Source organism: Ranitomeya variabilis, chromosome 1, assembly GCF_051348905.1.
Source record: "Ranitomeya variabilis isolate aRanVar5 chromosome 1, aRanVar5.hap1, whole genome shotgun sequence".
Classification (NCBI taxonomy): Eukaryota; Metazoa; Chordata; class Amphibia; order Anura; family Dendrobatidae; genus Ranitomeya; species Ranitomeya variabilis.
Window position 1 is genome coordinate 747,869,260 of NC_135232.1, and position 26,562 is coordinate 747,895,821.

Below are 26,562 nucleotides of genomic sequence, written 5' to 3' on the forward strand. Positions count from 1 at the left end.
CCTTGATATATGAACGCATAGCGGTATGTTCAGGTACCGACAGATTAAACAGTCTTCCCTTAGGAAACTTACTGCCTGGGATCAAATCTATAGCACAGTCACAGTCCCTATGAGGAGGCAGTGCACTGGACTCAGACTCACTGAAGACATCCTGATAATCAGACAAATACTCCGGAACTTCCGAAGGCGTAGAAGAAGCAATAGACACAGGCAGGGAATCCCCATGAATACCACGACAGCCCCAACTTGAGACTGACATAGCCTTCCAGTCCAGGACTGGATTATGGGTCTGTAACCATGGCAGCCCTAAAACAACCAAATCATGCATTTTATGTAAAACCAGGAAACGTATCACCTCGCGGTGTTCAGGAGTCATGCACATGGTAACCTGTGTCCAATACTGCGGTTTATTTGCTGCCAATGGTGTAGCATCAATACCCCTAAGAGGAATAGGATTTTCTAATGGTTCAAGAGTAGGGGACCCCAAAGCTGGATAGAAGCCCCCCACAAATAATGACGGTGAGGTAAGAGGAAATGACAAACACAGAAATGAATCAGGTTTAGCACAGAGAGGCCCGCTTACTGATAGCAGAATAAAGAAAGGTAACTTATATGGTCAACAAAAACCCTATCAAAATCCACACTGGAAATTCAAGAACCCCCGAACCGTCTAACGGTCCGGGGGGAGAACACCAGCCCCCTAGAGCTTCCAGCAAAGGTCAGGATATAGATTTGCAACAAGCTGGACAAAAATACAAAACCAAAACAAATAGCAAAAAGCAAAAGGCAGACTTAGCTGATATAACTGGAACCAGGATCAGTAGACAAGAGCACAGCAGACTAGCTCTGATAACTACGTTGCCAGGCATTGAACTGAAGGTCCAGGGAGCTTATATAGCAACACCCCTAACTAACGACCCAGGTGCGGATAAAAGGAATGACAGAAAAACCAGAGTCAAAAAACTAGTAACCACTAGAGGGAGCAAAAAGCAAATTCACAACACAGGCAACACCTTGTGGCAGAGGGTGTTGTGGGGGGAAGATTCAGAGGGGTCCCTGTCAGGGGTGGGATCCTGACAGAGGCCTAGCAACCAGAGAGAACGTTACGGGACCGCGCCTGCACGATATAGCGGCGGTACCCCAAGGAAGGACAAGAAGCGAGGTCTATTGTGCTGAGTGAGAAACGAGATCAACGCAACAAGGAGAATACCAGTAGGAGTCGTGCTGTAAGACGAGGCAACATCCTATTGAGGCGCATAACCAGTGGCCGGAACGCCGAGGAAGTATAGAGCTCCAGGCCAAACTTCAAACCTACGGCAGGACAGTCAGTTATAGGCCGGCTGTCTCACCCGATTGACCCAGGAAGACACAGGGGGGGTAACAACAGGAGTGGGGCGACGCTAGAGTCCCGGAAGAGCTCCGAGCCTCCCCCGTCATACAGGTGCGTCCTAACCATAAGATCTGGGGGACGTAGAAGAACATCAGAATCGAGTTGTGAGGGAACACGAGAATGAGGGAACACGAGAAACAGACACAACAGTTGTGGGGACTATCCCGTAAGCACAGCAGGGGAGGACCACAACACACAAGCGCAGGAAGGTAGGCACAGATTTCCACCTGCAAAGGGAACTCTGGAGGTGCCATCGGACCGGCCGGACTTGCGCAGCCCGGTTAACCGTATTCCGGACTGAGGACTCAGAAGCCTTCAGTAAAGAGGTAAAGAGACTGCAACCTGGTGTCCTCGTTATTTACTGCACCGCACCATAACGACAGCACTATACCACCATCTTTCATTGTGCGCCCCTCAGCAGGGTCACGGACCGGGTCTAGCCACCGTGACAACCCCAGAGCAGAGACTCAGAGACCCGGTACCGGGTACCCCTCGGCCCTGCGGCAGTGGGGGCGCTACAAATACCTGTTAAACGGTGGGGGTCTGACCAATGTTGGCAAAAACAGGGGCTCTGAAATGTCTATTTGGAATCCAGCGCTGCTTTTGACTGTCTTTGGAGGTCCCGCAAACAGTGAATGGAGCGGTGGTGCATACGCACTGCCATTGGTATCGGCCATGGAGGGTCGTAGGATGCTCTAACTCAAGAAGTTCAGACCCCATAAGAGGATGTTAAGGTATACTTTTTGTTTATTTATTTTTGCAATCTGTCACATATAATGTGTGGCTGTCTTTTACTTTCTCAAAATAATAAATAAAAATTAGGCGGAGGTGATAGGAGATAGCTGCAGAAAAACAGAACAGATTGTTGGCAACCACAGCAAGGAAAAAGCTGCTGATGGCGGCATCTCGGTGGAGTCGGGGTTATTCCACGATCTTGTTACATGGGGAATGGGTCCATTACATTGGGCTCTCCAGACACTGTACCGCATTGGTGACAATAGTATCTTCTTATGCGAGATTCCCTTATTGTAAAGTGCTCTGTATCTACGCAACCATGAGCCCGGGATGACGACGCTGCCGATGAGTCACGTCGTACCTCTTGCAACAGAAAACAGTGACAGATGCTGAAGATACAGGAAAGAAATGGAGGAAACGTGATTTTCATTTTTGCACATTTGCGGTACAGAACTCAAAGCTGCTGATTTAGGGACAGTTGACCTGTAAATTAGACCTGCAGGGGGGGTCACTAAACAAAGGGGAGAAGGGGCTGCACAAAATAATCTTTGATTTATCATATCCTCCCTATCAACCTCAACCCTTTGTAACTCATATACCCCTGCAACCGGAGGAGTAAGGGAATCATTAGTGTGCAAGGGGATGACCAGTGGGATTTCCTTCAATATGGCCATGGGTGCATAAGGGATCATAAAGCGAACCTGTGTCCATGTCTGATATAGACATCACCACCAAGAACCTTCTCTATGAGAGCGGCTCCTGCTCTGGTGGACTCGAGAAATCCTTGTATTACACGTATATACTGTATGTTTATCTGATTGAACATTATATAAAACTACAGGGAAAGGCCTGGCTGGCTGCAGCAGTCCCATGCAAAATCATCTGTTGACAAGAGTAGGATCTGAAGTGACCATGAGATAAATGATCCAAGGGGTTGCATTCTGAAACGGTGGTGGGCTCTGAAGAAACTACGCTTTAATTAACATTTCATCATGTCGCAAGAGGAAAATGCAGAAAAGATAGATATATAGAAAGATAAATAATAGATAGATAATTGATCAATAAAAAGATAATAGATAGATAAAAGATAATAGATAGATAATAAATTGATAAATAATAGATAGATAATAGATAAATAGATATATAATAGATAGATAATAAGTAGATAATAGATAGATAATAGATAGATGATAGATAATAGATAATACGGAGATAAGATTAGTAGATAGATACTAAATAAATAATAGATATATAAAGATAATAAATAGATATAGATAATAGATAAATAATAGATAATAAATAGATACAGTAATAGATAATATATGGATAGAGAATAGACAGATAATAAATAGATAATAGATAGATAATAGATAGATAAATAGATAATAAATAGATAATTAATCGATAGATAATAGATAGATGATAGATATATAATAGATAAATAATAGATAGATAGATAATAAATAGATAATAAATAGATGATAGATAGCTAGATAATAGACAAATAAATAGATAATAAATAGATAACAGATAGCTAGATAATAGATAGATAGAGAATAAATAGATAATAGATTGATAGAGAATAGATAGATAATAAATAGATAGATAGATGATAGATAATAAATAGATTGATAATAGATAGATAATAGATAGATAGGTAATAGATAGATAATAGATAAATAGATAGATAACAGATAGATAGATAATAGATAGAAAATTGATCGATATAATAGATAGATAATACATAGCTAGATGACAGAGAATAAATAGATAGATAACAGGTAGATGATAGATAGATGATAGCTAAATAACAAATAGATAGATAATAAATAGATGATAGATAATATATAGATAATAGATAGATGATAGGTAGATAGATAGATAGATAGATAATAGCTAAAAAGATAATAAATAGATTATAGCTAGATATATAGATAGATATATAATAGATAGATGATAGATAATAGACAGCTAGATAATAGATAGATAATAGATAGAAAACTAGATAATATATAGATAATAGATAGCTAGACAATAGATAGATAAATAGATAATAAATAGATAATAGATAGCTAGATAATAGATAGATAAATAGATAATAAATAGATAATAGATTGATAAATAATAGATAGAAAATGGATAGATAGATAATACAGTAGATAACTAGATAACAAATAGATAACTAGACAATAAATAGATAATAGATAGATTTTAGATAGATAATAGATGATAAGCCGGATTACTCACCGGTAATGCCCTTTTAATGAGCCACGACAGCACCCACTTTGAGAGAGGGACCCGCCCATAGGAACAGGAAACCTACAGAGATAAAAGGGCGGCCCCCCTCTCCTCCTCAGTTGTTTTTCAGAGTACAAGAGGAACCGCCATTGTTAAATTAGTATACATTCTTAATTATTAGTACATTTTATTATATCTATAATCACCCATGAGAATATTTTGTATTAATAACTATACATATCTACAAGGGTGGGAAGTGACAGGGTGCTGTCGTGGCTCATTAAAAGGGCATTACCGGTGAGTAATCCGGCTTTTTACCCTTCGCCACGACAGCACCCACTTTGAGAGACTTTCAGAGACCCTTCACCTGGGTGGGATTACCGTACTAAGGACGGCTCTCCCGAATGCCAAGTCAGAAGCGGAAGACAGATCAAGCCTATAGTGTCTATAGAAAGTTGAAGGCGACGACCAGGTTGCGGCCTTACATATGAGCTCGATGGGAATGTCTTTATTCTCCGCCCACGAGGATGATACGGCTCGAGCTGAATGCGCCTTTACTCCCTCTGGAGGACTTTCGCCTTTTGACAAGTATGCAAGATGGATAGCCTCTCTGATCCACCGGGACAAGGTAGCTTTCGTGACTCCATGGCCTTTTCGATGACCCTGAAAAGACACAAACAGAGCCCTACTCTGTCTGCAAGAGCGGGTTCTGTCTATGTAGCCCAGGACTGCTCTTTTAACATCAAGCATATGTAGTTTTTCCTCCTCTGAATTTGCTGGATTATCATAAAAGGAAGGTAGAAAAATCTCTTGGGCTCTATGGTATTTTGTAGCTACCTTAGGGAGGTATGAAGGATCAGGTTTGAGAACTATCCTATCCTGATATGTTATTAGGAATGGAGGGTCTATAGAGAGGGCCTGGATGTCACCCACTCTTCTGGCAGAAGTTAAGGCTATCAGTAAAGCTACCTTGTATGTGATGTTTTTAAGAGGGATAGAATATAAAGGTTCAAAGGGAGGACCCGATAAGGAGTCTAGGACTAGATTCAGGTCCCAGGGTGGCAGGCGTGGAACATGAACCGGTGTACACCTCTCGCATGCCCTAATAAATCTAGTTACCCATCTATTACTAGCAATGTTAGCACTATAGAGGGCTCCCAGGGCAGACACTTGAACTCTCAGAGTATTAACTGATAACCCCATCTCACGACCTTTCTGTAAAAATTCAAGGATTGGTTTAATAGGAACCTTAGAGAAGGGTTTTGTATAGAAGTTGAGGAATTTTCTCCATACTCTGCTATAGATTAGAGTTGTAGATTTTTTTCTGCTCAACAGTAATGTATTGATTAGTTCTTGAGAAAACCCTCTTAAAGTTAGTATCTGCCTCTCAAGTTCCACGCCGTGAGGTGGAGGCCCTTTACTTGTGGATGGTAGAATGGACCCTGAAAGAGTAGGTCTGTAGTCACTGGCAGAATCCACGGATCGCAAACTGACATCGCTCGAAGACAGGAGAACCAAGGCCTCTTTGGCCAAAATGGAGCTATCAGAATCACCTTTGATCTTTCTTCTCTTATTTTCTTGATCACCAAAGGAATTAGCATCATTGGTGGGAAGGCGTAGGCTAGATCGTAATTCCATGGATACTGGAGCGAGTCTACTAGATCTGGACGATCTGCCACATTCAGGGATGCAAACATTGGTACTTGCCTGTTGCTCCTGGTCGCAAATAAATCTATCTGCGGAAGACCCCAAATGTCCACTATGTTTTTGAATATGCGAGGATTGAGGGTCCATTCTCCCTGGCGGAGCGTGTGGCGACTTAGAAAGTCGGCCCTTGAGTTTTCTATACCTCTGATGTGGACCGCCGTGAGAGATAGAAAATTGGGTTCTGCTAGATCGAAGATGTCTGCCGCTGAACACATGAGACTTTCCGATCGCGTTCCGCCTTGCCGATTTAAATACGCGACGACAGTTGTGTTGTCCGACCGGATCTTGACATGAGAACCTCGAAGCTGAGGAAGGAAAGAATTTAAAGCATAATATACTGCCTTTAACTCCTTCCAATTGGAAGACTGCTGAGTCTCTAAAGGAGTCCAGCAACCCTGGGCTATATTTTGACCCAGATGGGCTCCCCACCCCTCTGGGCCTGCGTCAGTAGTAAGTATTTTAGGGGACCTAAATGCCCATGAGACTCCTCTGGACAAATGGACTTTATTTAACCACCAACGAAGTGAATGAAGTACGTCTTCAGATAAGGTGATTTTTGAATTTAGATGTTCCTGGAAATGAGACTGAGCATGAAGCACCTGGTGTTGTAGGGTTCTGGTATGGTATTGGGCCCATTGAACCGCAGGAATGCAGGAGGAGAGAGAGCCCAAGAGAGACATGGCCTCTCTGAGGGACATACGAGGATTTGATCTTGCCGTAGCGACCTTTGAAACTATGATTAACTTTTTGGATTCTGGTAAAAGACATTTTTGACTTACAGAGTCCAAGACTAGTCCTAGGAAGGACTGACGAGTTTCTGGAAGAAGTCTGGATTTTTTGAAGTTTATAATCCAACCTAAGGCCTGCAATGATGAAACGGTATTAGACAAGCGTTTTTCACATTGAGATGCTGAATTACCAATTATTAAGAAATCATCTAAATAGGGTACAATTAATGTGTCTTGATGACGTAGATGGGCCATCACCTCTAGCATAAGTTTCGTGAAGATCCGAGGCGCCATAGATAGGCCGAATGGCATGGCCGTAAATTGAAAGTGACGGATCCGGCCTTGTAGAACTACTGCAACTCTGAGATATTGTTGGTGTTCTATATGAATTGGAAGATGATAGTACGCATCCTTCAAATCCAGACCTGCCATAAAGCACCTAGGGAACAAGAGTTTTATAGTAGATCTTATAGATTCCATCTTAAAGGTGTGTTCAACCAAAAAGGCATTTAGTCTTTTTAGATTAATTATAGTACGAAAAGTACCATCAGGTTTTGGAACCAAAAATAAAGAGGAATAAAACCCCCTCCCTTCCTGGTTTATTGGTACTTCGATGAGAACATTCTTTGCCAAAAGGCTCAGAATTTCTAACTGAAGCGCTTCCTGTTGTTCCGGCGCTTTTAGAGATGTTACTACAAAGTTGTCTTGTGGTAATTTAAAGAAATCTAATCTTAATCCAGATTTTATTAGCTGAAGGATCCATTGATTCGAGGTTATATTTTCCCATTGATGATAAAAGAATTTCAGTCTGCCCCCTACTGGGTATTCATCACTGATGGTATCTCCCCCGCTTAGATGTTTCGGGATTACTATATAAGGCACCTTTCGGTCTGGTTTCTTTTGTTTCCCACCGATCTTTTTGGGCCTCATACGGCCTCCTCCTGTTAAATGGCCGTCTTCTAAACGCTCTCCTATAAGAAGGAAGAAACTGTTTAGGAAAGCCCTTCCTTCTTTCTCCTGCCTTGTTAAGTAGGTCATCCAGAACCTTCCCAAACAAGAACTCACCCTGGCATGGGATTGAACATAATCTGGTTTTTGATTGTGCGTCTCCCTTCCATCCTTTGAGCCAAAGGGCACGACGAGCTGCATTAACCAGACCTGCTGACCTGGCTGCTAAACGGAGGGAGTCCGCTGAAGCGTCAGCTAGAAATGCTGCGGCACTTTTAATCAGAGGCAAGGATTGAAGAATCTTATCCCTTGTGATCTTGCCTTTCACCTGTTGTTCAAGCTGGTCAACCCAGACTAATAGGGACCTGGCTGTACATGTGCCTGATATGGCCGGTTTAAAAGCTCCAGTGTTTGTCTCCCAGGACCTTTTTAGAAGAGCTTCTGTTTTGCGGTCTAAGGGATCTAATAGAATCCCTGCATCTTCCACAGGTAGAGATGCCGGTTTCGAAGTTGACGCCACCGCTGCATCCACCTTCGGGACTTTAGACCACACTGCCAATTCCTCATCGCTGAAGGGGTAGCGTCTTTTAGAAGAGGATGGGAGAAACCCCTTCCCCTGTTTGTCCCATTCCTTCTTTACAAGGTCTTTAACGGCAGAAACTACAGGAAAAGCTCGCCTCTTTTTATGACCCAGGCCTGCAAACATAATGTCCTGTGCAGATTTAACTCCCTTAGTGTCTGGACACCCCATAGTGTTCCTTACAGATTTTATAAGGTTGTCAATGCTCTCAACTGGAAAACACGCTCCACCTTCATCCTCAGAGGAACTAGGAGATGATCCTGAGGTGTTGGAGGATCGAATTAGGCCCTCTTCAGACTCTGAGCTAGAGATTGGAGATAGGTGCTTAGTGCCCTGCTTTTTCAAGGATTCTGACCCCAGGGACTGTATTTCTTGCCGTATTAAGGCTCTAATATCTGTGGCTGTAACAGCTGCCTCATCCTGTAAGGTCTGGTTGATACAGGATTGACATAGCCTTTTAGAATATGTGTCAGGTAAGGGCTGCCTGCATAGAGCACATTCCTTATGCTTGGATTTACTAGTCCTTTTAGCCTAGGGGAAAATCAGAGAAGGAAGGGATCAGCTTATGGGAAAAGGATTATAACACTCACCCAGTGAAGCTATTATATTCATCATTATACCGGATTAGGAGATGGAGACACTGTGTGGGGTCTGAGTACTGCATCCGTACTTCTTGATTTACTTCTGTGAGTGTCAGATCCATCCATGGAATGACCACTCCGTTTAGCCGCTGACTTTAAGCTTTTAGCGCTACTTTTGTCAGCGCTATCACGTTCCACAGCAAGTGGAAGCTCAGTATCTGCCGGGGACGACATATTGAGCAACTAGCCCTGTGCCCCGGCGTTTTTGAATCGCGCGGTCCCAGGCAGCGTGCCGCGCCCCCCGCGAACCGGAAGTGCACCAACACTTCCGGTTCAATGAAGCAGCGCAGACTTACCCGCGCACCAGAGCCGGCGCTGCTGCTTTCTGGAATCGGCGCCCCGTACACACAGGCTCCCTCCATAGGCCGGGCCTTCCATGCCCGGAACCTGCCGGATAGTGCCCAGACGAGGGGGGAGGCTGCATGCAGTGGCTCCCCCGCCGCTGCTTCCGATGCCGCAGCCCCTGCTGTCACCGAGAGAACCACGCAGGCGGATGTACCGGCTCGGGTGAGAAAAAGTGGAGGCGCTCCAACCACCTCCATCTGTAGGTAATCCAGAGAGTTCCGATAGGAACAGAAAACCAACTGAGGAGGAGAGGGGGGCCGCCCTTTTATCTCTGTAGGTTTCCTGTTCCTATGGGCGGGTCCCTCTCTCAAAGTGGGTGCTGTCGTGGCGAAGGGTAAAAAATAGAATAGATAGATAATAGATAGCTATATAATAGATACATAGATAGATAATAGATAGATAGATATTAGATAGATAATAGGTAGATAGATAGATCCATAATAGATAGATAACAGATAGATAATAGATATATAATAGATAGGTAGATAATAGATAATAAATAGAACATAGATAGATAATAGATAGATGATAGATAGATAGATAATAGATCGATAATAGATAGATAGGTAGATAATAGATAGATACATAGATAATAGATAGATAATAGATATGTAATAGATAGCTAGATAATAGATATATATATTGATAGATAATAGATAGATGATAGATATATAGATAATAGATACATGATAGATAGATGATAGATATATAATAGATATTAGATAGATAATAGATGATAGCTAGATAATAGATAGATAATAAATAGATAGATAATAGATGATAGCTAGATAATAGATAGATAATGGATAATAGATAGATAATAGATAGATGGTAGATAGATAGAAAGATAGATGGTAGATAGATAGATATATAGATAGATAGCTAGATAATATATAATAGATAGATAATAGATGGATAGATAGATCTATAGATAGATAGATAGAAAGGTCCTAATGATCCATTCAATATCATATTAGGAGATCAGAACTTCCTAACGCATTATGTAAAGAGAGTTTTTCTGAATTGGACAACCCCTTTACTAGGGTAATCGACTTCAGACACCTCACGAAACAGGGTATACAGTGAAGGAAATAATTATTTGATCCCTTGCTGATTTTGTGATTTTGCCCACTGACAAAGACATGCTTTATTTATAGTGCTTGTGACCATGCAGAATGTGAGGTGACACAGAGAGCACGTTATGTGTCCATGTACGTGTGCATGTAGAGGGTTTTCCCTCTATTAAGAGTCAGTCACAGTGTTCAATTCAAGAGACAGGGAAGCTACAAGATATACAGTGAAGGAAATAATTATTTGATCCCTTGCTGATTTTGTAAGTTCACCCACTGACAAAGCCATGAACAGTCTATAATTTTAAGGGTAGGTTAATTTTAACATTGAGAGATAGAATATCAAAAATAAGATCCAGAAAATCACATTGTATAAATTATATACATTTATTTGCATTTTGCAGTGAGAAATAAGTATTTGATCCCTCTGGCAAACAAGACTTACTACTTGGTGGCAACTCGGAGCTTCAACTCCCTCCATAAGTTTTCTATGGGATTATGGTCTGGAGACTGGCTAGGCCACTCCATGACCTTAATGTGCTTCTTTTGGAGCCACTCCTTTGTTGCCTTAGTTGTATGTTTAGGGTCATTGACCCAGCCATGACCCATTTTTAATGTCCTGGTGGAGGGAAGGAGGTTATCACTCAGGATTTTTTACTGTACATGGCTCCATCCATTCTCCCACTGATGCGGTGAATTAGTCCTGTGCCTTTAGCAAGGGATCAAATACTTATTTCCTTCACTGTATAGAGGTTATGTAGCTTCATATATCCATACAATCTACTAATAGTCAGAAATTTAGAGGACCTCTTCCTTGATTTTTTTTTAAACTAAGTACCCTCTACAATCGCTATTACTTCACTGATTCTGGAACAGTATTTCTTTTCCTTCTGTGCCCCTCTGTTCCAAAGTTATGCCCCCTGGAAATAAAGATGCAAATTATCCCTTCAACTAGCTGGGCATATGTTCCTCTTCTTTGTTTGCCCTCTGCTTTGCTTTTTTGAGCAGCTTCTTGTGCTCCAGAGCTGCTCTTCCTATTAGGAACAAGAATAGTATGAGGAAGGGATTTGTATATGGCAGCCCATATGCAGTGGGAGTTATAAAGTATTGTAAATAATTCCTTGTGGGGTTTCCATTTCTTTTAACAGAAGAAGCAGAAAAGTAGAAGCCAACTAAAAGCAGGTGTATGAACAAATGATCAAAACAGCGGTGAAACTTAGTTGCTTTTGCATCAGAGCCAGAGATCAACAAAAAAGCTTTAATGTTATTTCATTGGAGACCTAGGAACTACAGGTTTTCTCAAGTTAACCCCTGGGCTAAAGAGGAGAGGCGGGTCCTCTGCTCAGGCCCCCCTCTACAAGCCAGAATGGGGACATGGTGTAAGAGCAGATCCATCACCTCCATGTATTACATTGTGGTCCATTCCTTTACATGTAATACAAAAGTTCATCACTAGTGGCCTCTGCAGGGAAACTGTATACCCAGATGACACTTCCCCTGGTGATCACCACTGATCGCTCAGTGTCCACGTGTCCCAAGCGACCAGAATCAACAGGAAACACAACCCTGCCCTGCACTGACCAAGTCTTTCTAAAATAAATAAAGGGAAAGAAGGCACCAAACAAAAGCATGAATGCGCCCAGCTGGGGGTCTGGGTTGCCCAGGTCACGGATCCGATGACTGCATTCATTAAGTAAGTGGGCCTTTCAGTGTTGGAAAATCTGTAACACAGCTGTTTTTCTATAAAGAATCTATAATTGAATGATTTCATTCTAGATGAGGACCAGATGGTCGCAGAGGATTAGATTATAACGTTCAAATACATTTACAAATGATCCAGCTAATAACTCAAACCTAGAAAGACGACCTACAAAACCTGTCCTGGTGCTACCTTAGATAAGTTCCCTTTCAGACTGTGCTTTTTCCTTCTGCTATACATAGAATCCAGGGAAATACTGCAGGAGGTTTCCGTCTGATGAAGGGATCTATGGATGCCTCTATTGTAAGAGCCAAGTGGCGTGTGAAAAAAGCCAAGAACGGTCCAGACACTGGGGACGTATTACACGGGGAATGAACAGCTTTCTTTTATGTTTCTCCCTTCGGACCCTGTCAAGTTTTCCCTAAAGTCAAGTAAACCAAATGTTCCAAGATTAATGTCACAAATAGAGATGAGCGAATATTTCAATGTTCCGTTTGGATTACGATAGCCGAATTTGCAATATTCGCAGATTAATTAGTCGAATATTCGCTATACATAACCGAACACCATTCAGGTCAATGGGAGGCAAAAACAAGGGCATGCACACTTATAACGGCCCCAAATGCTGCCAAAACACAACAAATGAGGGACAGACACCAGGAAAGTGGCCTCAATTCACCCACAGTACAAATTGCAGCATAGAACTGCAGCAATCAGCCAGGCATGAGGTATCAGGGTCTGGGACAGCATTTACAGCTTTCAATTGAGTGTCACTGTAAGACAAGGTAGGTGAGGGATCGGTGTGGGGCCCATGTGCTGGGAGCCCTGATATCACATGCAACACCTCTACCTGCTTTCATGCTGAGCCACACTCAGGTGGCACAAATATCAGTTTTGTACACTACCATTGTCAGAAAAATTTAAGGATAGTAACATGGGTAGTTAAGTCCAAGGAAGTAGAGGCTTGACAGTCTCGGAGGCCTACTGCTACAGGCAACACGCATGAAGGAGACCCAACCAAGAGTCTACATATTTACAAAAATTAGTGCCAGACACCAACAAAGTGGCATCAATTACAATAAAGTAGAATTAGTATAGCGGGGACCAACACCTCTTCCACTACAGCCAACCCAGCGGATGGAGACTGTAATTGGCAGGGTGGTGGAAGCACTGTTCCGTATACCTCAGAAAGCCTAGAAGGGGCATAACTAGGTGGCCTACCAAATCACTACTTGGCAAGTGGCAGCAGGCGAAAACTGCGACCTAAGGAGGTACAAAGAGGTGGCACCAGGTGCTACTCCATGGCTGGCCTACAGAATGTGGCAACTGACCCCCTTCAGAGGGTAAGCTGCTGGCCCAAAGGAGGGATGAAAAATGCAGGCAGGCACTGTAGGGACTCTGGAACCACGGGTGCAGATGGGACCGGCTGAGGAACAGAAAAGCACTGGCAGGTGCGGGCTGGACCGGCTGATGGACAGAAGAGCGCAGACAGGTATGAGCAGATGGGCACAGACAGGTAAGAGCAGACAGGTACAGGGTAGACTAGTAGACAGGTGGACCTGGGGAACCTGACAACTAGCAAGCATGCAAGGCAGACTAACACGTAGCTCAGGCACGTCCATATTGGAGAAGCCTTAAATAGAAGGTGTCGCCATGCTATAGGTTGGGAACACCTTAGGTTGATGCGGGCAGTCCCTTTAAGAGGAAGCGTGCGCGTGCCCCCTCTAAGCATTGTTCCCGGTCCTACAACTGAACCTTGGTGGACAATAACACATAGGGTGCGAAATGAGGAGGCGGAGTGTGAGTGGGAGACACTGAATGTCCTGTCTGTTAGGTACGAGGAGATCCAACAAAGGGCCAAGTCTGTAACGTCAACAGATTAGAAAGTCTGTAGTAAGAGGGAATAGTCCACTGTGTCAAAGACAGATGCCAGGTCCAGGAGAAGTAGTAGTACAAATTAGTGTCGCTTTCATTTGCCAGTTAGTAGGTCGTTGGCGACTTTAGTCAGGACAGTTTCAGTGGAATGGTGTGGTCTGAAGTCAGATTGTAAGCAGTCAAAGAGGGAGCAAGAGGACAGGTGAGAGGCCAGTTCAAAATGGATGTGTTACTCCAGTAGTTTGGAGGCATAGAGGAGAAATGATATGGGGCGATAGCTAGACACAGAGGATGGGTCAAGGGTGGGCTTTTTGAGGATGGGTGTTATCGAGGTATGTTTCAATCAGGATAAAAGACACCAGTTGTTAGTGACAGGCTGAAGAGTTGGGTTATGCTTGTGATGAAGACTGGTAAATTTTGGAATTAGGTGGGAAGTTGTTGTGTCATGTTCACAGGTGGTGAGGTAAAATATTCAACTGAGATGAGAGGGATGGGGAACTGGTGGACGCAGGAAAGAATTGAAAGTACTGAATAGCTGTTTAGGGTTGTGAGACAGGTATGATATGGGGGATGAGAAGTCGGTTTGTTTTGCTGCAGTCAGAATTTGTGCAGCATTTTTGCAACTTCTGTTACTGGACGGGCAACTCCGTTCAGGAGGAGAGACGGCCGCGGCGTGCCTTTTCCGGAACGAGTCCGGAACCATCGGTGCTGTCACCCGTGTTGCAGGGGGGAGAGTTTAGTTCCCCGGACAGACCTTCAAACTTAAGACCAGGGGGCGTAGAGGACATACAAGGGTGACATTACGCGGGAACCAGGTCAGGTTGGGCGGGAAGCTATAGTGTGCGGGAACAGAGCGCGAGTCTCCCTGCACAGTGTGGTCAGGACTAAGTAGGCCTAAGCCAGAGGGGCCTACACCAGCTTACCGGAGATCATAGGCGCAGACCTCTGACCGTGCCGACTCCCGCAGGGCTACCGACCTTGAGCGGGCCCTCTCCTCAGCCATACCGTAGAGGGCACACCCCCAGATGAGACCACCAGGCCGCAGACAGTGTGTGGCTGACATACCTGCTCCCGTACGCTCCCATACTGTGTCGATACCTAAGAGAAAGGACTATTCCTCCTTCAGTGAATCTTCCCCCTGGATCCAGAACCCGCGACTGGATATTTCAGGACCATCGGCGACACCAGGATTCAAGGCCCTTTCCAAACCAGAACAACACCGGATTCTCCAAGCGTTCAGGCCAGAACGCCACCGCGACCATCTCAGAGACTACCCCTCAACAACGCCAGATTGATAAGTTTATGCTTTTGAACTCTTTTCTGTCTAATGATATACCGGTTACTCCTAAATTAATTGTATACAGTTGTACTGCCCCATATTTCATTTATTCCCTCCCTGTGTGGAGTAACGCTGTTAGATTAAATTCCTCTGTTAACCTTTGCTCTGCCTCCGACCATTACTGCATCTGTTTACCTGCTTTCACTTGGCATAGTCAGCAGGGTGCAGTCTTCAAGTTCGGAGGAGGCAGACCAAGTGTCTGGAGAACTCCCCAGGCCCAATATCTCCCTGGGGGCTAAGCTAATTAACTTGCCAAAATTTAATGGGAACAATACCCTGAAGTGGAGTTGGACTGAATGTATTAGGGGGATGATGAAAATGCACCCTATGGTACCAGCTCTGCAGGCGGGAATTGCCATAATGGCCCTAGAGGGAGAGGCCAAGGATTCAGTGACGCTGAGACCCCCCTAACAGCATGACACATTTGACAAGGTCCTACACATATTGGAGGAGACACATGGGGACCCCACAGATGTAGGAGAGTTGAGATCACGTCTGTTTAGTTGGATGCAAAGAGAGGGGGAGACAGTGAATTAGTACATGAATGTATTACAGGACATCCACACAGCTGTGACCAGAAAAGGTGGGGGTGGGGATAGGCCCCATTGACGTGGTACTCCGGGATCAGTTGGTGACCGGGCTGAGAGACACCCTGCTAAAACAGGCCCTATGAGAGTGCTTGAGAGTAAACCCAAACATGACATTTGCATGTAAAGTGTGGTCTCGAGAGCAGGAGCAGTGGGTGACAGCGCCGGTGGCGAAGGTTCGGAGTGGAGAGGTAACCGGGGGCTCGGTGACTGAACTAGGTTGGGCCGAAGATCTGCAGAGAGAAATTTTAGCCATGAGAGAGGATCTGGCGGAAACTAAGAGGTAAGTGTCTTCTTTGAGTGCCCCAGAGAATAAAACCTATTCAGAATCGAGACAGGGAGGAAGGGCAGCTCGGCAGGAAGAATTCCCTACCTGCTTCCTGTGTGAAGAGCTTGGACATATGGCTCGGATCTGCCCACAACGGGGACAGCCTCAACTGCGCTGCTTGTTAAACTAGGAGGCTCCAAGGTTGAGGGATGCTGCCCGGAGCCAGAGCAGTCAATAAGAAGGACCAGACGTCCCACTAATTTAGTTTCAGTGTGTCCGTTAGTTTGGGCCAAAATTGATGGACGGGTTGTACGTTGCTGGTGGAGACTGGCTCTCAAGTAACTACGATGCCCGAGGCATACTATCGAAGACATTTTCCGGGGGCAATGAGGCCTGAATGGGGACAGATGATAAAATTAACAGCTGCCAATCAATTACCCATCCCAGTCTCAGGGGTGGTGTGGATGCAAATCAAGGTCTGCGGGAAAGATTTAGGTCGCAAAGGGGTAGTGCTGACCTCGGGGGGGGGGGACACGGGACATGGATACACTGTCACTCTGGGGATGAAAGTGTTGAAGGAGTTCGGAAGTGTGCTGGCTCGTGAAAGAGTCACCAGATGTATTCTTGAGACAGTGGAGTACGCAGACACCTCAGAGGAAGTTATTCCAGCAGTTGATACGGTCAGCACAGGCCCAAGAAGCCTCCGGCGAAGGGAAGGTACTGGGAAAAGTAATCACCCCAGCTGCAGGCAGACTGGAGATACCCCCCGGACAGACTGTGCTATCCTTGCCTGCTCGGGCCTGCACACCCCTAGAAGCTGTAGAGATATAATTGGAGCCAACTGCTATGGAGAACTTACTACCAGGGGACCTAGTCGCATGAACATTGGCTACCGTATGCGAAGGAAAAGTACCGGTACGCTGTATAAATCTGAGAGAAGAACCGCTTATCTTGTCTCCCAAGAGTGAGTTAGCCCAAATCATCGGCATGCCAGAAGAATTGATGTTACCCCAGACCATCCAATTGACCGCAAAGAAAGAAGATCCTTGGATTGTGGCTATGGAAGCTTTCTCCGTGTCAGAGTCATTACAACAGAAAGAGAGACGGAAAATTCTTGATCAAATGGGGGCCGAGCATTCGGGGCTTACATCCACTCAGATACAACAAGTGGAAGTCCTACTGGGATGCTATCGAGATGTGTTCGCCCAGCATGAAGATGACTTTGGCTGCACCACCGCCATCACCCACGAGATTCCAACAGGGCAAGTGGTACCCATAAGAGAGCGCTATCAGCAGATTCCTCCACAACTCTTTTAGGAAGTGAAAGGGATGCTCTCCCAGATGTTGCAGAATGGTGTGATCCGGGAAAGCCAGAGCTCATGGGCCGCTCCGATTGTGCTCGTCCGGAGAAATGACGGGATCCTCAGATTCTGCGTGGACTACCGTAAATTAAATGCCTGTACCATCCGAGACTCGTATCCACTGCCTGTGTAGAAGAGCCTCTCTGTGCCCTAGAACAGGCAAAATATTTCTCCACATTGGATCTGGCAAGCGGCTACTGGCAGGTACCAATGTCAGAGCACGACCGAGCAAAGACGGCCTTTATACTACCAATGGGGCTGTTTGAATTTAACCGAATGCTGTTCGGACTGGCAAATGCTCTGGAAACTTTTCAGAGACTGATGGACAAGTTTCTGGGAGACCTGAATTTTGAAGCTACGCTAATCTACTTGGTGACATAATCCTTTATGCCGGCACATTTGACGAACACCTGCAGTGATTAGAGCAAGTATTGAGCAAGCTCCAAGGACATGGCCTAAAAGTGAAACCTTCCAAGTGCCATCTGTTCCTAACCCAGATTGAGTACCTAGGGCATATGGTTTCGGCTGTAGGAGTAAGATCGTCCCAAGAGAAGGTCGCAGCAGTACGGAACTGGCCTACTCAGAAGAGGGTAAAGGATGTAAGGACCTTCTTGGGCCAAACTGGCTGCTACCGATGGTTCGTGAAGAATTTCACACACATCGTCAATCCATTGCTGGAACTATTGAGAGGTGTTCCGTCCGGGACAAAGAACCGGAAGATACAGTGGGGAGAACAGCAGGAATGGGCATTCCAAACTCTAAAAACTGCCCTAACGGAGGCACCAGTGCTGGCTTATGCTAACTTATAATAATAATAATAATCTTTAATTTTATATAGCATTAACATATTCCGCAGCGCTTTACAGTTTTGCACACAAAATCCTGACAAAAACCCTGACAACTATAGCTTGTTCAAATTGCAGCTCTTGGCATTTGTGTGGGCTTTGACAGGGAAATTTGCGGAATACTTAGCAGGGTCCGAAGTGCTGGTACGTACCAACAATAACCCCTTATCTTATCTGGAAAACGCAAAATTAGGGACTCTAGAACAACGCTGGGTAGCCCGAATGGCAAAATTTCAATATAAGATCGCCTACCATCGAGGAGCCGAAAACACCCACACTCACGCATTGTCCAGAGTCACACAAGAGAAGCCTGGTCCCAATTGGGATGAAGAACTTGAGGATGAGGAAATTCCTGTGTTCCGGGGCCCTGTCAGGACGTTAACAACAACGCTGGACCAAGTACAGGCAGATGCCCCAAAGAGTATACTGAGGCAGCTCCATGATGAATGGGTAAGGATCCAACAAGAGGTTGAAGAATTTGCACAGATCCGGCTCTGGGTGGCCTGACAACAACTGCCCAGCAAAAATGAGAGAGAAGCTCTGACCACTGGAAATTTACAAATACTTTGGCAGTGGGAGAGATTATACCTGGAAGGCGGGCTCTTGTACTGAAAAGTTCAGCCACAGAAAGTTTTGTCCATTGTATGGCAGGTGGTGATCCCAGAAACTTACACATGAAGTAGCAAAGGAGGCCCATGAAAAAGGAGCATATTTTGGTCACGAGAAGACCCTACGCTGGTTGCAGAAAACAATTTATCATCCCTTGTTAAAAACGGCGGTTGAAGAGGTGTGTCGGCAGTGTAGGAGCTGTGAGCTGTCCAAGCCTCCCGAGCAGAGGCCCCCTATCCAAATGGTGGTGACCTCAGCCCTGATGGACGTGTTGATGATCGACTATGTAACAATTGGACCAGCCTGCCAAGGAAACGAACATTGTCTGGTGATAGTGGATCATTTCACTAAATTTGCGGTAGTGACCCCAAGAGACCAAACTGCAGAATCTGCAGCCCATGGTATCTGCAAGAATTTCGTCCAGGTGTATGGTTGTCCGAAGAGGATCCATTCAGATCAGGGGACCTGCTTCCTGGGGAAAGTGATGGAGGAGCTACATGGCTTATATCGGATTGAAAAATCGCAGACAACCCTTACCACCCTCAGAGCACGGGGCCTTTGAACGTTTCAAACGCACTCTCATCCAAATGTTGAGGACCCTGGATGAGGATCGTAAGGCCCGTTGGCAGGAATTTGTGCCAGACCTAATCTGGGTATATAACAACAGAGTCCATAACACTACGGGACACACCTTACTGTCTACTTTTCGGCAGGTAGGGCAAGGAGATTACTGAGCTGGAACTGGACCCAGAGGAGGACTACCCACGGACGGAGGTGTCCAACTGGGTGCGAGAACAACGGCATTGATTGCAGACCCTGCATCGCCTGGTACGAACTAGGTTTCAAGAGTTGGAACATGTTGCGGTGCCCCCACTGCAAGGGACTGCTCTACAGGAAAGCTCGGCTATCGGTGGGAAGAAACACCACACCAAGTCATACGTCGGGTTTGACCCGAGGAAGAAGAAGGTCCCCCTTTCCGTGTGGTACATCGAAACATGCTCCGGCCGTGTGTATCTCACGATCCGAATGTAAAAAAAGAAGAAGAGGTTTCCCCTGTCAGAAGCCCTCCATTAATTCAGGTCGAGGAAGAGGAAGATGGGAGGCGTTGGACCCGGACCTGCGACACCCATCGGACTGGACCGCACCAGACCGCCCCCCAGGTGAGTATAATAAAGCGTATTTTTCTTACCTTTCAGGTCGGACCGAGGGCTTATCTACAGCATTATAGAATGCTGTTGGTAAACCCTGAAAGGCAGTGGCCGTATCTTATATCAGCCAAAACTGATGACACATTTCCTTTAACATCACACACAGTCCTCAGTGGTGGCACCCCAATTAAGATTTTTTTTCCCCCACATCACAACTCTCCAAGCGCCCAACTGGCTGTTGGGACCCCCAGATTACTGGACCTGCAGATCTCTTCCCACATTGTATGCCATGGGCATAGGAAGTGTACTCTAAAGATTTACAGAGTCAAGAGGAGGAAATAATCTGCACTGATGGCCAAATTTTTTCTGACTTTGATCCATGGATGGATTGTCCGAGCATAAACCAAACTCTCGTCAACAGATGTTAACCCTGTTGGGTGAAGGTGATCCATTTGTGAAGAGACTCAGATATTTGAGGCGCCTGCGGACTGTACTGTGCTGACAAGCAGGAAGAGGAGGTGGGTGACTCTCAGGACGAGGAGTCGGAGAACAGAGAGGATGAAGATGAGGTAGTAGATCACACTTGGTTTAAACCCAGAGGCATGTAGCTGAGTAGATCAGCAGAGGAGGAGGAAGATGATGAGGTTATGTAGACACAAAGGTATGCAACCATGACAACCAATGCATCCTGAGGCCCAACTCTGGCAGTGGACAGCAGCATTCGCAGTTCTGCAGTTGGGTCTTTTTTAAGTCCAGCAAAAATCTAAAAAAATCATGTTATCTGTCTACTTTTTTAAAAACAACCTAGTAGAGTAAAAAAAATGAAATAATTTCAGTATCACATGCATGACCAGGCACATGTACGATCAACATGCGTTAATCTGGGAATGTCATTGTGCTAAAATGCAGACTAGCGGATCTCACAAACCACCATCCACCCCATCAACCGCATCTTCTGATTCTTCCTCCCTCACTATGGCAAGTGTTTTCACACAGGCCTCCGGCTGAAGAACCTCCACTTGTTTACCACTACAGTTGGGGCGATTGAGAGCCTGTCAGCTGATATGGAATTGGATATGCCTTCTGTTTTTGACTGATCTTACATACCAAGCACACCCCATCTTTCTCAATTTTCTCAACATCCCCGCCTGCACCTCTCTCACAGTCCAGCAGCTTGTCGTGTTCACCCTACTCCACCCTGTCTCGGCACAGCAGCAAACCCTCGTTTGTGCAGTTGTGCTCACATAAAAGATTCTTCACTCCTACACATGGCAGAGTTAACAGCTTGAATTTCACCATCTTCAATATATTAATAATAATAAGCTTTATTTATATATCGCAAACACATTACGTATAGCTTTATAAGTCAGCAGTTCATATAAAACAGTCAAAAGTTACCAAATTTAAGATAATTGAACAACTAAAGCAAAATTCATGACGACCCTGCTCTTCATAGCTTACAATCTACAATGAGGTGTGGGTGACACCAATTACAGGTGCTTATTTACAATGATGGTACAACCATCTTGAGCAGAGGTGTCAAACTGCATTCCTCGAGGGCCGCAAACAGGTCATGTTTTCAGGATTTCCTTGTATTGCACAGGTGATAATTTAATCACCTGCACAGAATGATTCCAGCACCTTGTGGAATGCTAAGGAAATCTTGAAAACACTCATCGTCTGAGGCCCTCGAGGAATGCAGTTTGACACCCCTGATCTTGAGGAAATGGGGGTAGATAAAGGCTACATGAGCCTTTTGTGTATGGTTGAGTTTGATGGTGAATTATGTTCAGAGTAGTAGAGAATACGCTATATATATAAAAAGAACTTTGATTAGGGAACGGGATAGGCTGCCCTAAACAGATGTGTTTTTAGGGAGCTAAAAAGGTCTAAGTTGTGGTTATACTCTTAGTATCATGGGGACAAAGGGTAAGAGGTGAGTCATTTAGGTAGGAGCTTGAACGGAACTGGACAAAGTCCAGATCAGGGATGTTACCGTCTTTGTGTGTCTCAGATTTTGAAACTTGTGAGAAGCCACAAGAATTAGCTAGAGATAGAAGTTGAGATGCAGTTGGAGAGGTGGAGCTGTTGAAGTCTCCCAGGATAAGGGTTGACAATTCTGAGGACATGAAGTGTGGCTGCAACGCATAAAAGTGGTCAAGGAAGTGGGTGGGTGAGCCTGGAGGCCGGTATATGACTGCAATAAATGCAGGCCGATTGGATGCAATTCTTCTTTTGAGGTTCAGACCATCAGGGTGTTCCATCACCTCTCCCTTAGAGTGGTCTCCACATCGTCAAAACGACGCATGTGGAAGCATCCGCATACTGCGGCACGACCTGCGTACCTAATGTTAAATATAGGTACACAGGCCGCATGCCGGCCGCATGCAGAAATAGGCGGAGCTAGCGGCGGAGGGCGGGGCTTCACGGAGGAAGTCCACAGCCCTCCGCAGCGGCTCCAAACGCAAGTGTGAAAGTAGCCTAAGCCCCCCCGATGTATCCTGAAAGATAAGAAAAACATGTTAGATTATACTCACCCGGGGCGGTCCTGCTGCAGTCCGGTCCGATGGGCGTCGCGGTCCGGGTCCAGCGCCTCCCATCTTCATAGGATGACGTCCTCTTCTTGTCTTCTTGCCGCGGCTCTGGCGCAGGCGTACTTTGTCTGCCCTGTTGAGGGCAGAGCAAAGTACTGTAGTGGGCAGGCGCCGGGAAAGGTCAGAGAGGCCCGGCGCCTGTGCACTGCAGTATTTTGCTCTGCCCTCAACATGGCAGACAAAGTACGCCTGTGCCGGAGCCGCGGCAGGAAGACAAGAAGAGGACGTCATCCTATGAAGATGGGAGGCGGTGGACCCGGACCGCGACGCCCATCGGACCGGATTGCAGCAGGACCGCCCCTGGGTGAGTATAATCTCACGGCCGCGGCAGGGCAGACAAGAAGAGGACGTCATCGTATACTGTAAACCTAGGAGGCGCCGGATCCAGACCGCGACGCCCATCGGACCGCACTGGGACCGCCCCTGGGTGAGTATAATATAACCTGTTTTTCTTACCTTTCAGGTTACATCGAGGGCTTATCTACAGCATTACAGGTATGCTGTAGATAAGCCCCTGATGCCGGTGGCCTTATCTCATATACAATTTTTGGGGTGACAGATTCCCTTTAATACTAGAACATGGAGAACTAAACTAATAGGCAACAGTATTGAAGAACTAAACTACTAAATAGCTTGGGTTGGAGAACTAAAGTAGTAGACACCAGGGGATGGAGAACTAAAGGAGTAGACACCAAGTTGTCACTAAACACCAAGTCTTGGAATCCCCAGGGCTTGCGGAACAAACGTCTGTATGTAACAGTTCCTGCAGTGCTTCGGCCTCCTCCACCTCCTCTAGGGCCTCCACCTGCACCCTCAACCTCTGCCTTAATTAAACACACGCTCCAACACTGCAGAGAGGATCTCTCCCCCATCTCCGTACTACGCAGCCAGGGCTCACCGTAATCAGGCAGTGTTTAAAATAATATGCCTTGAAGATCACAGTCACAGTCATACAGATCAACAGTTGTGGACAGCTATCCATGCCGACTTTGAGCAGTGGCTGTCTACATTCAACCTGGTGTCAGCCCTACACCAGGCCAACCTTACACACGTGCCTTGCATGGTTCACATCATCAACCTGATGGTACAGCAATTCCACCATCACTGTCCCAGCCTGGATGCGCTGCTGCAGAAACCAATGTCGTGCTGACTTCCACCATTCCACTTCAGTTGGTATAGAGAGCTTTCGGATTACCGGTTAACCAGTTGATATGCGATATGACCACACCATGGAATTAAACTCTGCACATGTTGCAGTGACTATGGAATCAGCACCAAGACCTGGTGTACGATCACATTTTTCATAGCCTGGCACAATGCAGTACGGACGTGGTGCAATTCACACTTGTGTACTGGATACAGATGAAGGACCTCTACACTCTTCTGTACATTTTCTTAATGGCTACTAAGATGGTTAGCGGTGATGATGCCATCATCAGCATCCCTATTACTGTCATCTGCATGCTGGAGCACACTTTAAATAGTGTGGGTGAGCAGGCGGTGGTGGTGGTCCTGGGGGAAGAGGAGAAAGCAGAGGAGGATACCTTTAGGGTTAACAATATCTATAAGTTCAGGTCTGTCGTCTTATAGACGTTTGCCATGGGAGGAACAAATGGAGACGGACAATGAAAAGGACTAGAAGGAAGATGTGATGGACACGCAACACTTAGGAGATGAAGACGAAAATGACTAACTCTATGTTGTCTGTGGTTGTCAGGAGGGGATGGAGGAAGAAAGCTTGAGTGTTATACCACCACCAACACCCTGCGGAATTGGACCTCATGAGAGAGACCAACCCATAAGCGCCTTCGTGCAGCACTATCTGCACCATGATTGTTACCCGTATAGTTATGATTTCAAATAATGCTGACTACTGGGTTGCCAGTGTGTTCTAGCCACAATACAAAAGTAAATTTTGGCTGTTGCTTGACCCCCTAGAAAAGGATGCGCCCATGCTACAATATCAAAACATGCTGGAAGACAATCTTCACACAGGTTTTCCCCAACACAGCAGTGAGGCACACAGTTTGAATAGCAGTGATAGCCTTCCAACCACAGTTACGTTCAGTTGTCAACGCAAAAACATTAGCAGTCTTGCAGCGCTGTAGTCTTGTGTTACAACCCCACCACCGACTGCATCTCCAAAGAGTTTGTATGTTCTACCCGTGTTTGCGAGGGTTTACTCCCAGTAATTATTTTTCTACCCACACTACAAAGACATACAGATAGTAAATTTAGATTGTGAGTCCCAATGATGACAGTGCCAGTAATGTCTGTAAAGCGAATGTTGAATTATTGGAACTATATAAGTGATAAAAAAAAAAAAAAAAAATTGAAAGTGATGCTCAGCCACACTCAGCTGGCACACAAATCAGTTTCATATATTACCATTGTCAGAAAAATGTAAGGATAGTAAAACGTGTAGTTGACTCAAAGAATGTGGAGGACTGCCTGTTTCGAAGGCCTACTGCTACAGGCAACACACATGAAGGAGACCCAACGCGTAATCTACACATTTACAAAAATTAGTGTCAGACACCAGCAAAGTGACATCAATTTTACCACAGTAGAAATAGTATAATAGGGACTGACAGGTCTTCCACTACACTCAACCCAGCAGATGGACACGCAAGCAGGACTGTTCACATTTCCACAAATTATTGTTAACATCTTCATCAGCAGCAGGAACAGCAGGCACATAAGCCCCACTAAAGATATCAGAGCCTGCAATTACGCAAGAACAATGCAGCACACTAAAAACTACAACATCCAGTAACAGAAGTTGTCAGTTGTAGTAACTGTAGTAACATTAGTAACAGGTTATTTTGGTGTGGATGAGGCCTGTATAATACTGACTAGATGCTCCAAACAATTTCAAAGTGAGATGTCCCCTACTGTATGACGTTAGTAACAGAAGAATTTTATGTAGGCCTGTCGATAAGGCCTGTATAAAATTGAGTAGATGCTCCAAAAAAATTCAAAGTAACATGTCCCCTACTGTATGATGTTACTAACAGAAGAATTTTTTTAGGGCCTGTCGATAAGTGCTGTATATTATTGACTAGATGCTCAGACAATTTCAAAGTGACTTGTTCCCTACTGTATGACATTCATAACAGAAGAATTTTTGGGGGGCCTGTCAATAAGGCCTGTATAACATAGACTAGATGCTCCAAAAAATTTCAAAGTAACATGTCCCGTACTGTATGATGTTAGTAACAGAAGAATTTTTGGGGGCCTGTCGATAAGGCCTGTATAACATTGACTAGATGCTCCAAAATGTCAAAGTAACATGTCCCCTACAGTATGACGTTAGTAACAGAAGAATTTTTGGGGACCTGTCGATAAGGCCTGCATAATATCTACTAGATGCTTAAAACAATTTCAAACTGAGATCTCCTCTTCTGTATTCGGTTAGTAACATAAATCCATTTTTTTTAGTGTGGATGATGCCTGTATAATCTAGAAGATTGTCCGTGGCATTGGAATGCCCTCTTTCCTACAGTTGCTGCTGGTAAGGTGCAGGTTTGCAGGAGAAATATGGTCGACGTGTCGTTACATGAACTGATCAGGAAAAGGGCCATGACGACAGCAGGGATGGGAACGTACAACAGGATCAATAACAGGGCAGCTATGGGAAGTACGAGATTCAGGATCCAGCCTACAACGATTACTCATTTACTCAACCCCAATTACCAGAGAGCACTTGATGCTCATCAGAAGATAGGCGTAAGAGATGCACGTCTCAAGCCAGGTATAAAAGATGCCCATGAGAAACTGAATGCCAAAGATGCACATAATCTAGAAGATAGGCTCCAAACAATTTCAAAGTGAGATGTCCCCTACTGTATGACG

At 45.1% G+C, this 26,562-nt stretch overlaps 2 protein-coding genes across 7 annotated transcripts in view; both read right to left on the reverse strand.

Annotated features, from left to right (window-relative positions):
• Positions 1 to 26,562, reverse strand: part of GNG2 (G protein subunit gamma 2) — a 227,317-nt gene that overhangs the window by 182,342 nt on the left and 18,413 nt on the right. The gene's annotated exons all lie outside the window — the stretch shown is intronic.
• On the reverse strand, positions 4,377 to 9,251 carry LOC143782553 (uncharacterized). The gene is made up of 2 exons (XM_077270096.1): positions 6,850 to 9,251; positions 4,377 to 6,375 (listed from the first exon to the last, which is right to left on the reverse strand). Exons 1-2 carry the CDS (start codon positions 7,945 to 7,947, stop codon positions 5,737 to 5,739), a joined length of 1,737 nt encoding a protein of 578 aa, XP_077126211.1. The 5' UTR covers positions 7,948 to 9,251; the 3' UTR covers positions 4,377 to 5,736.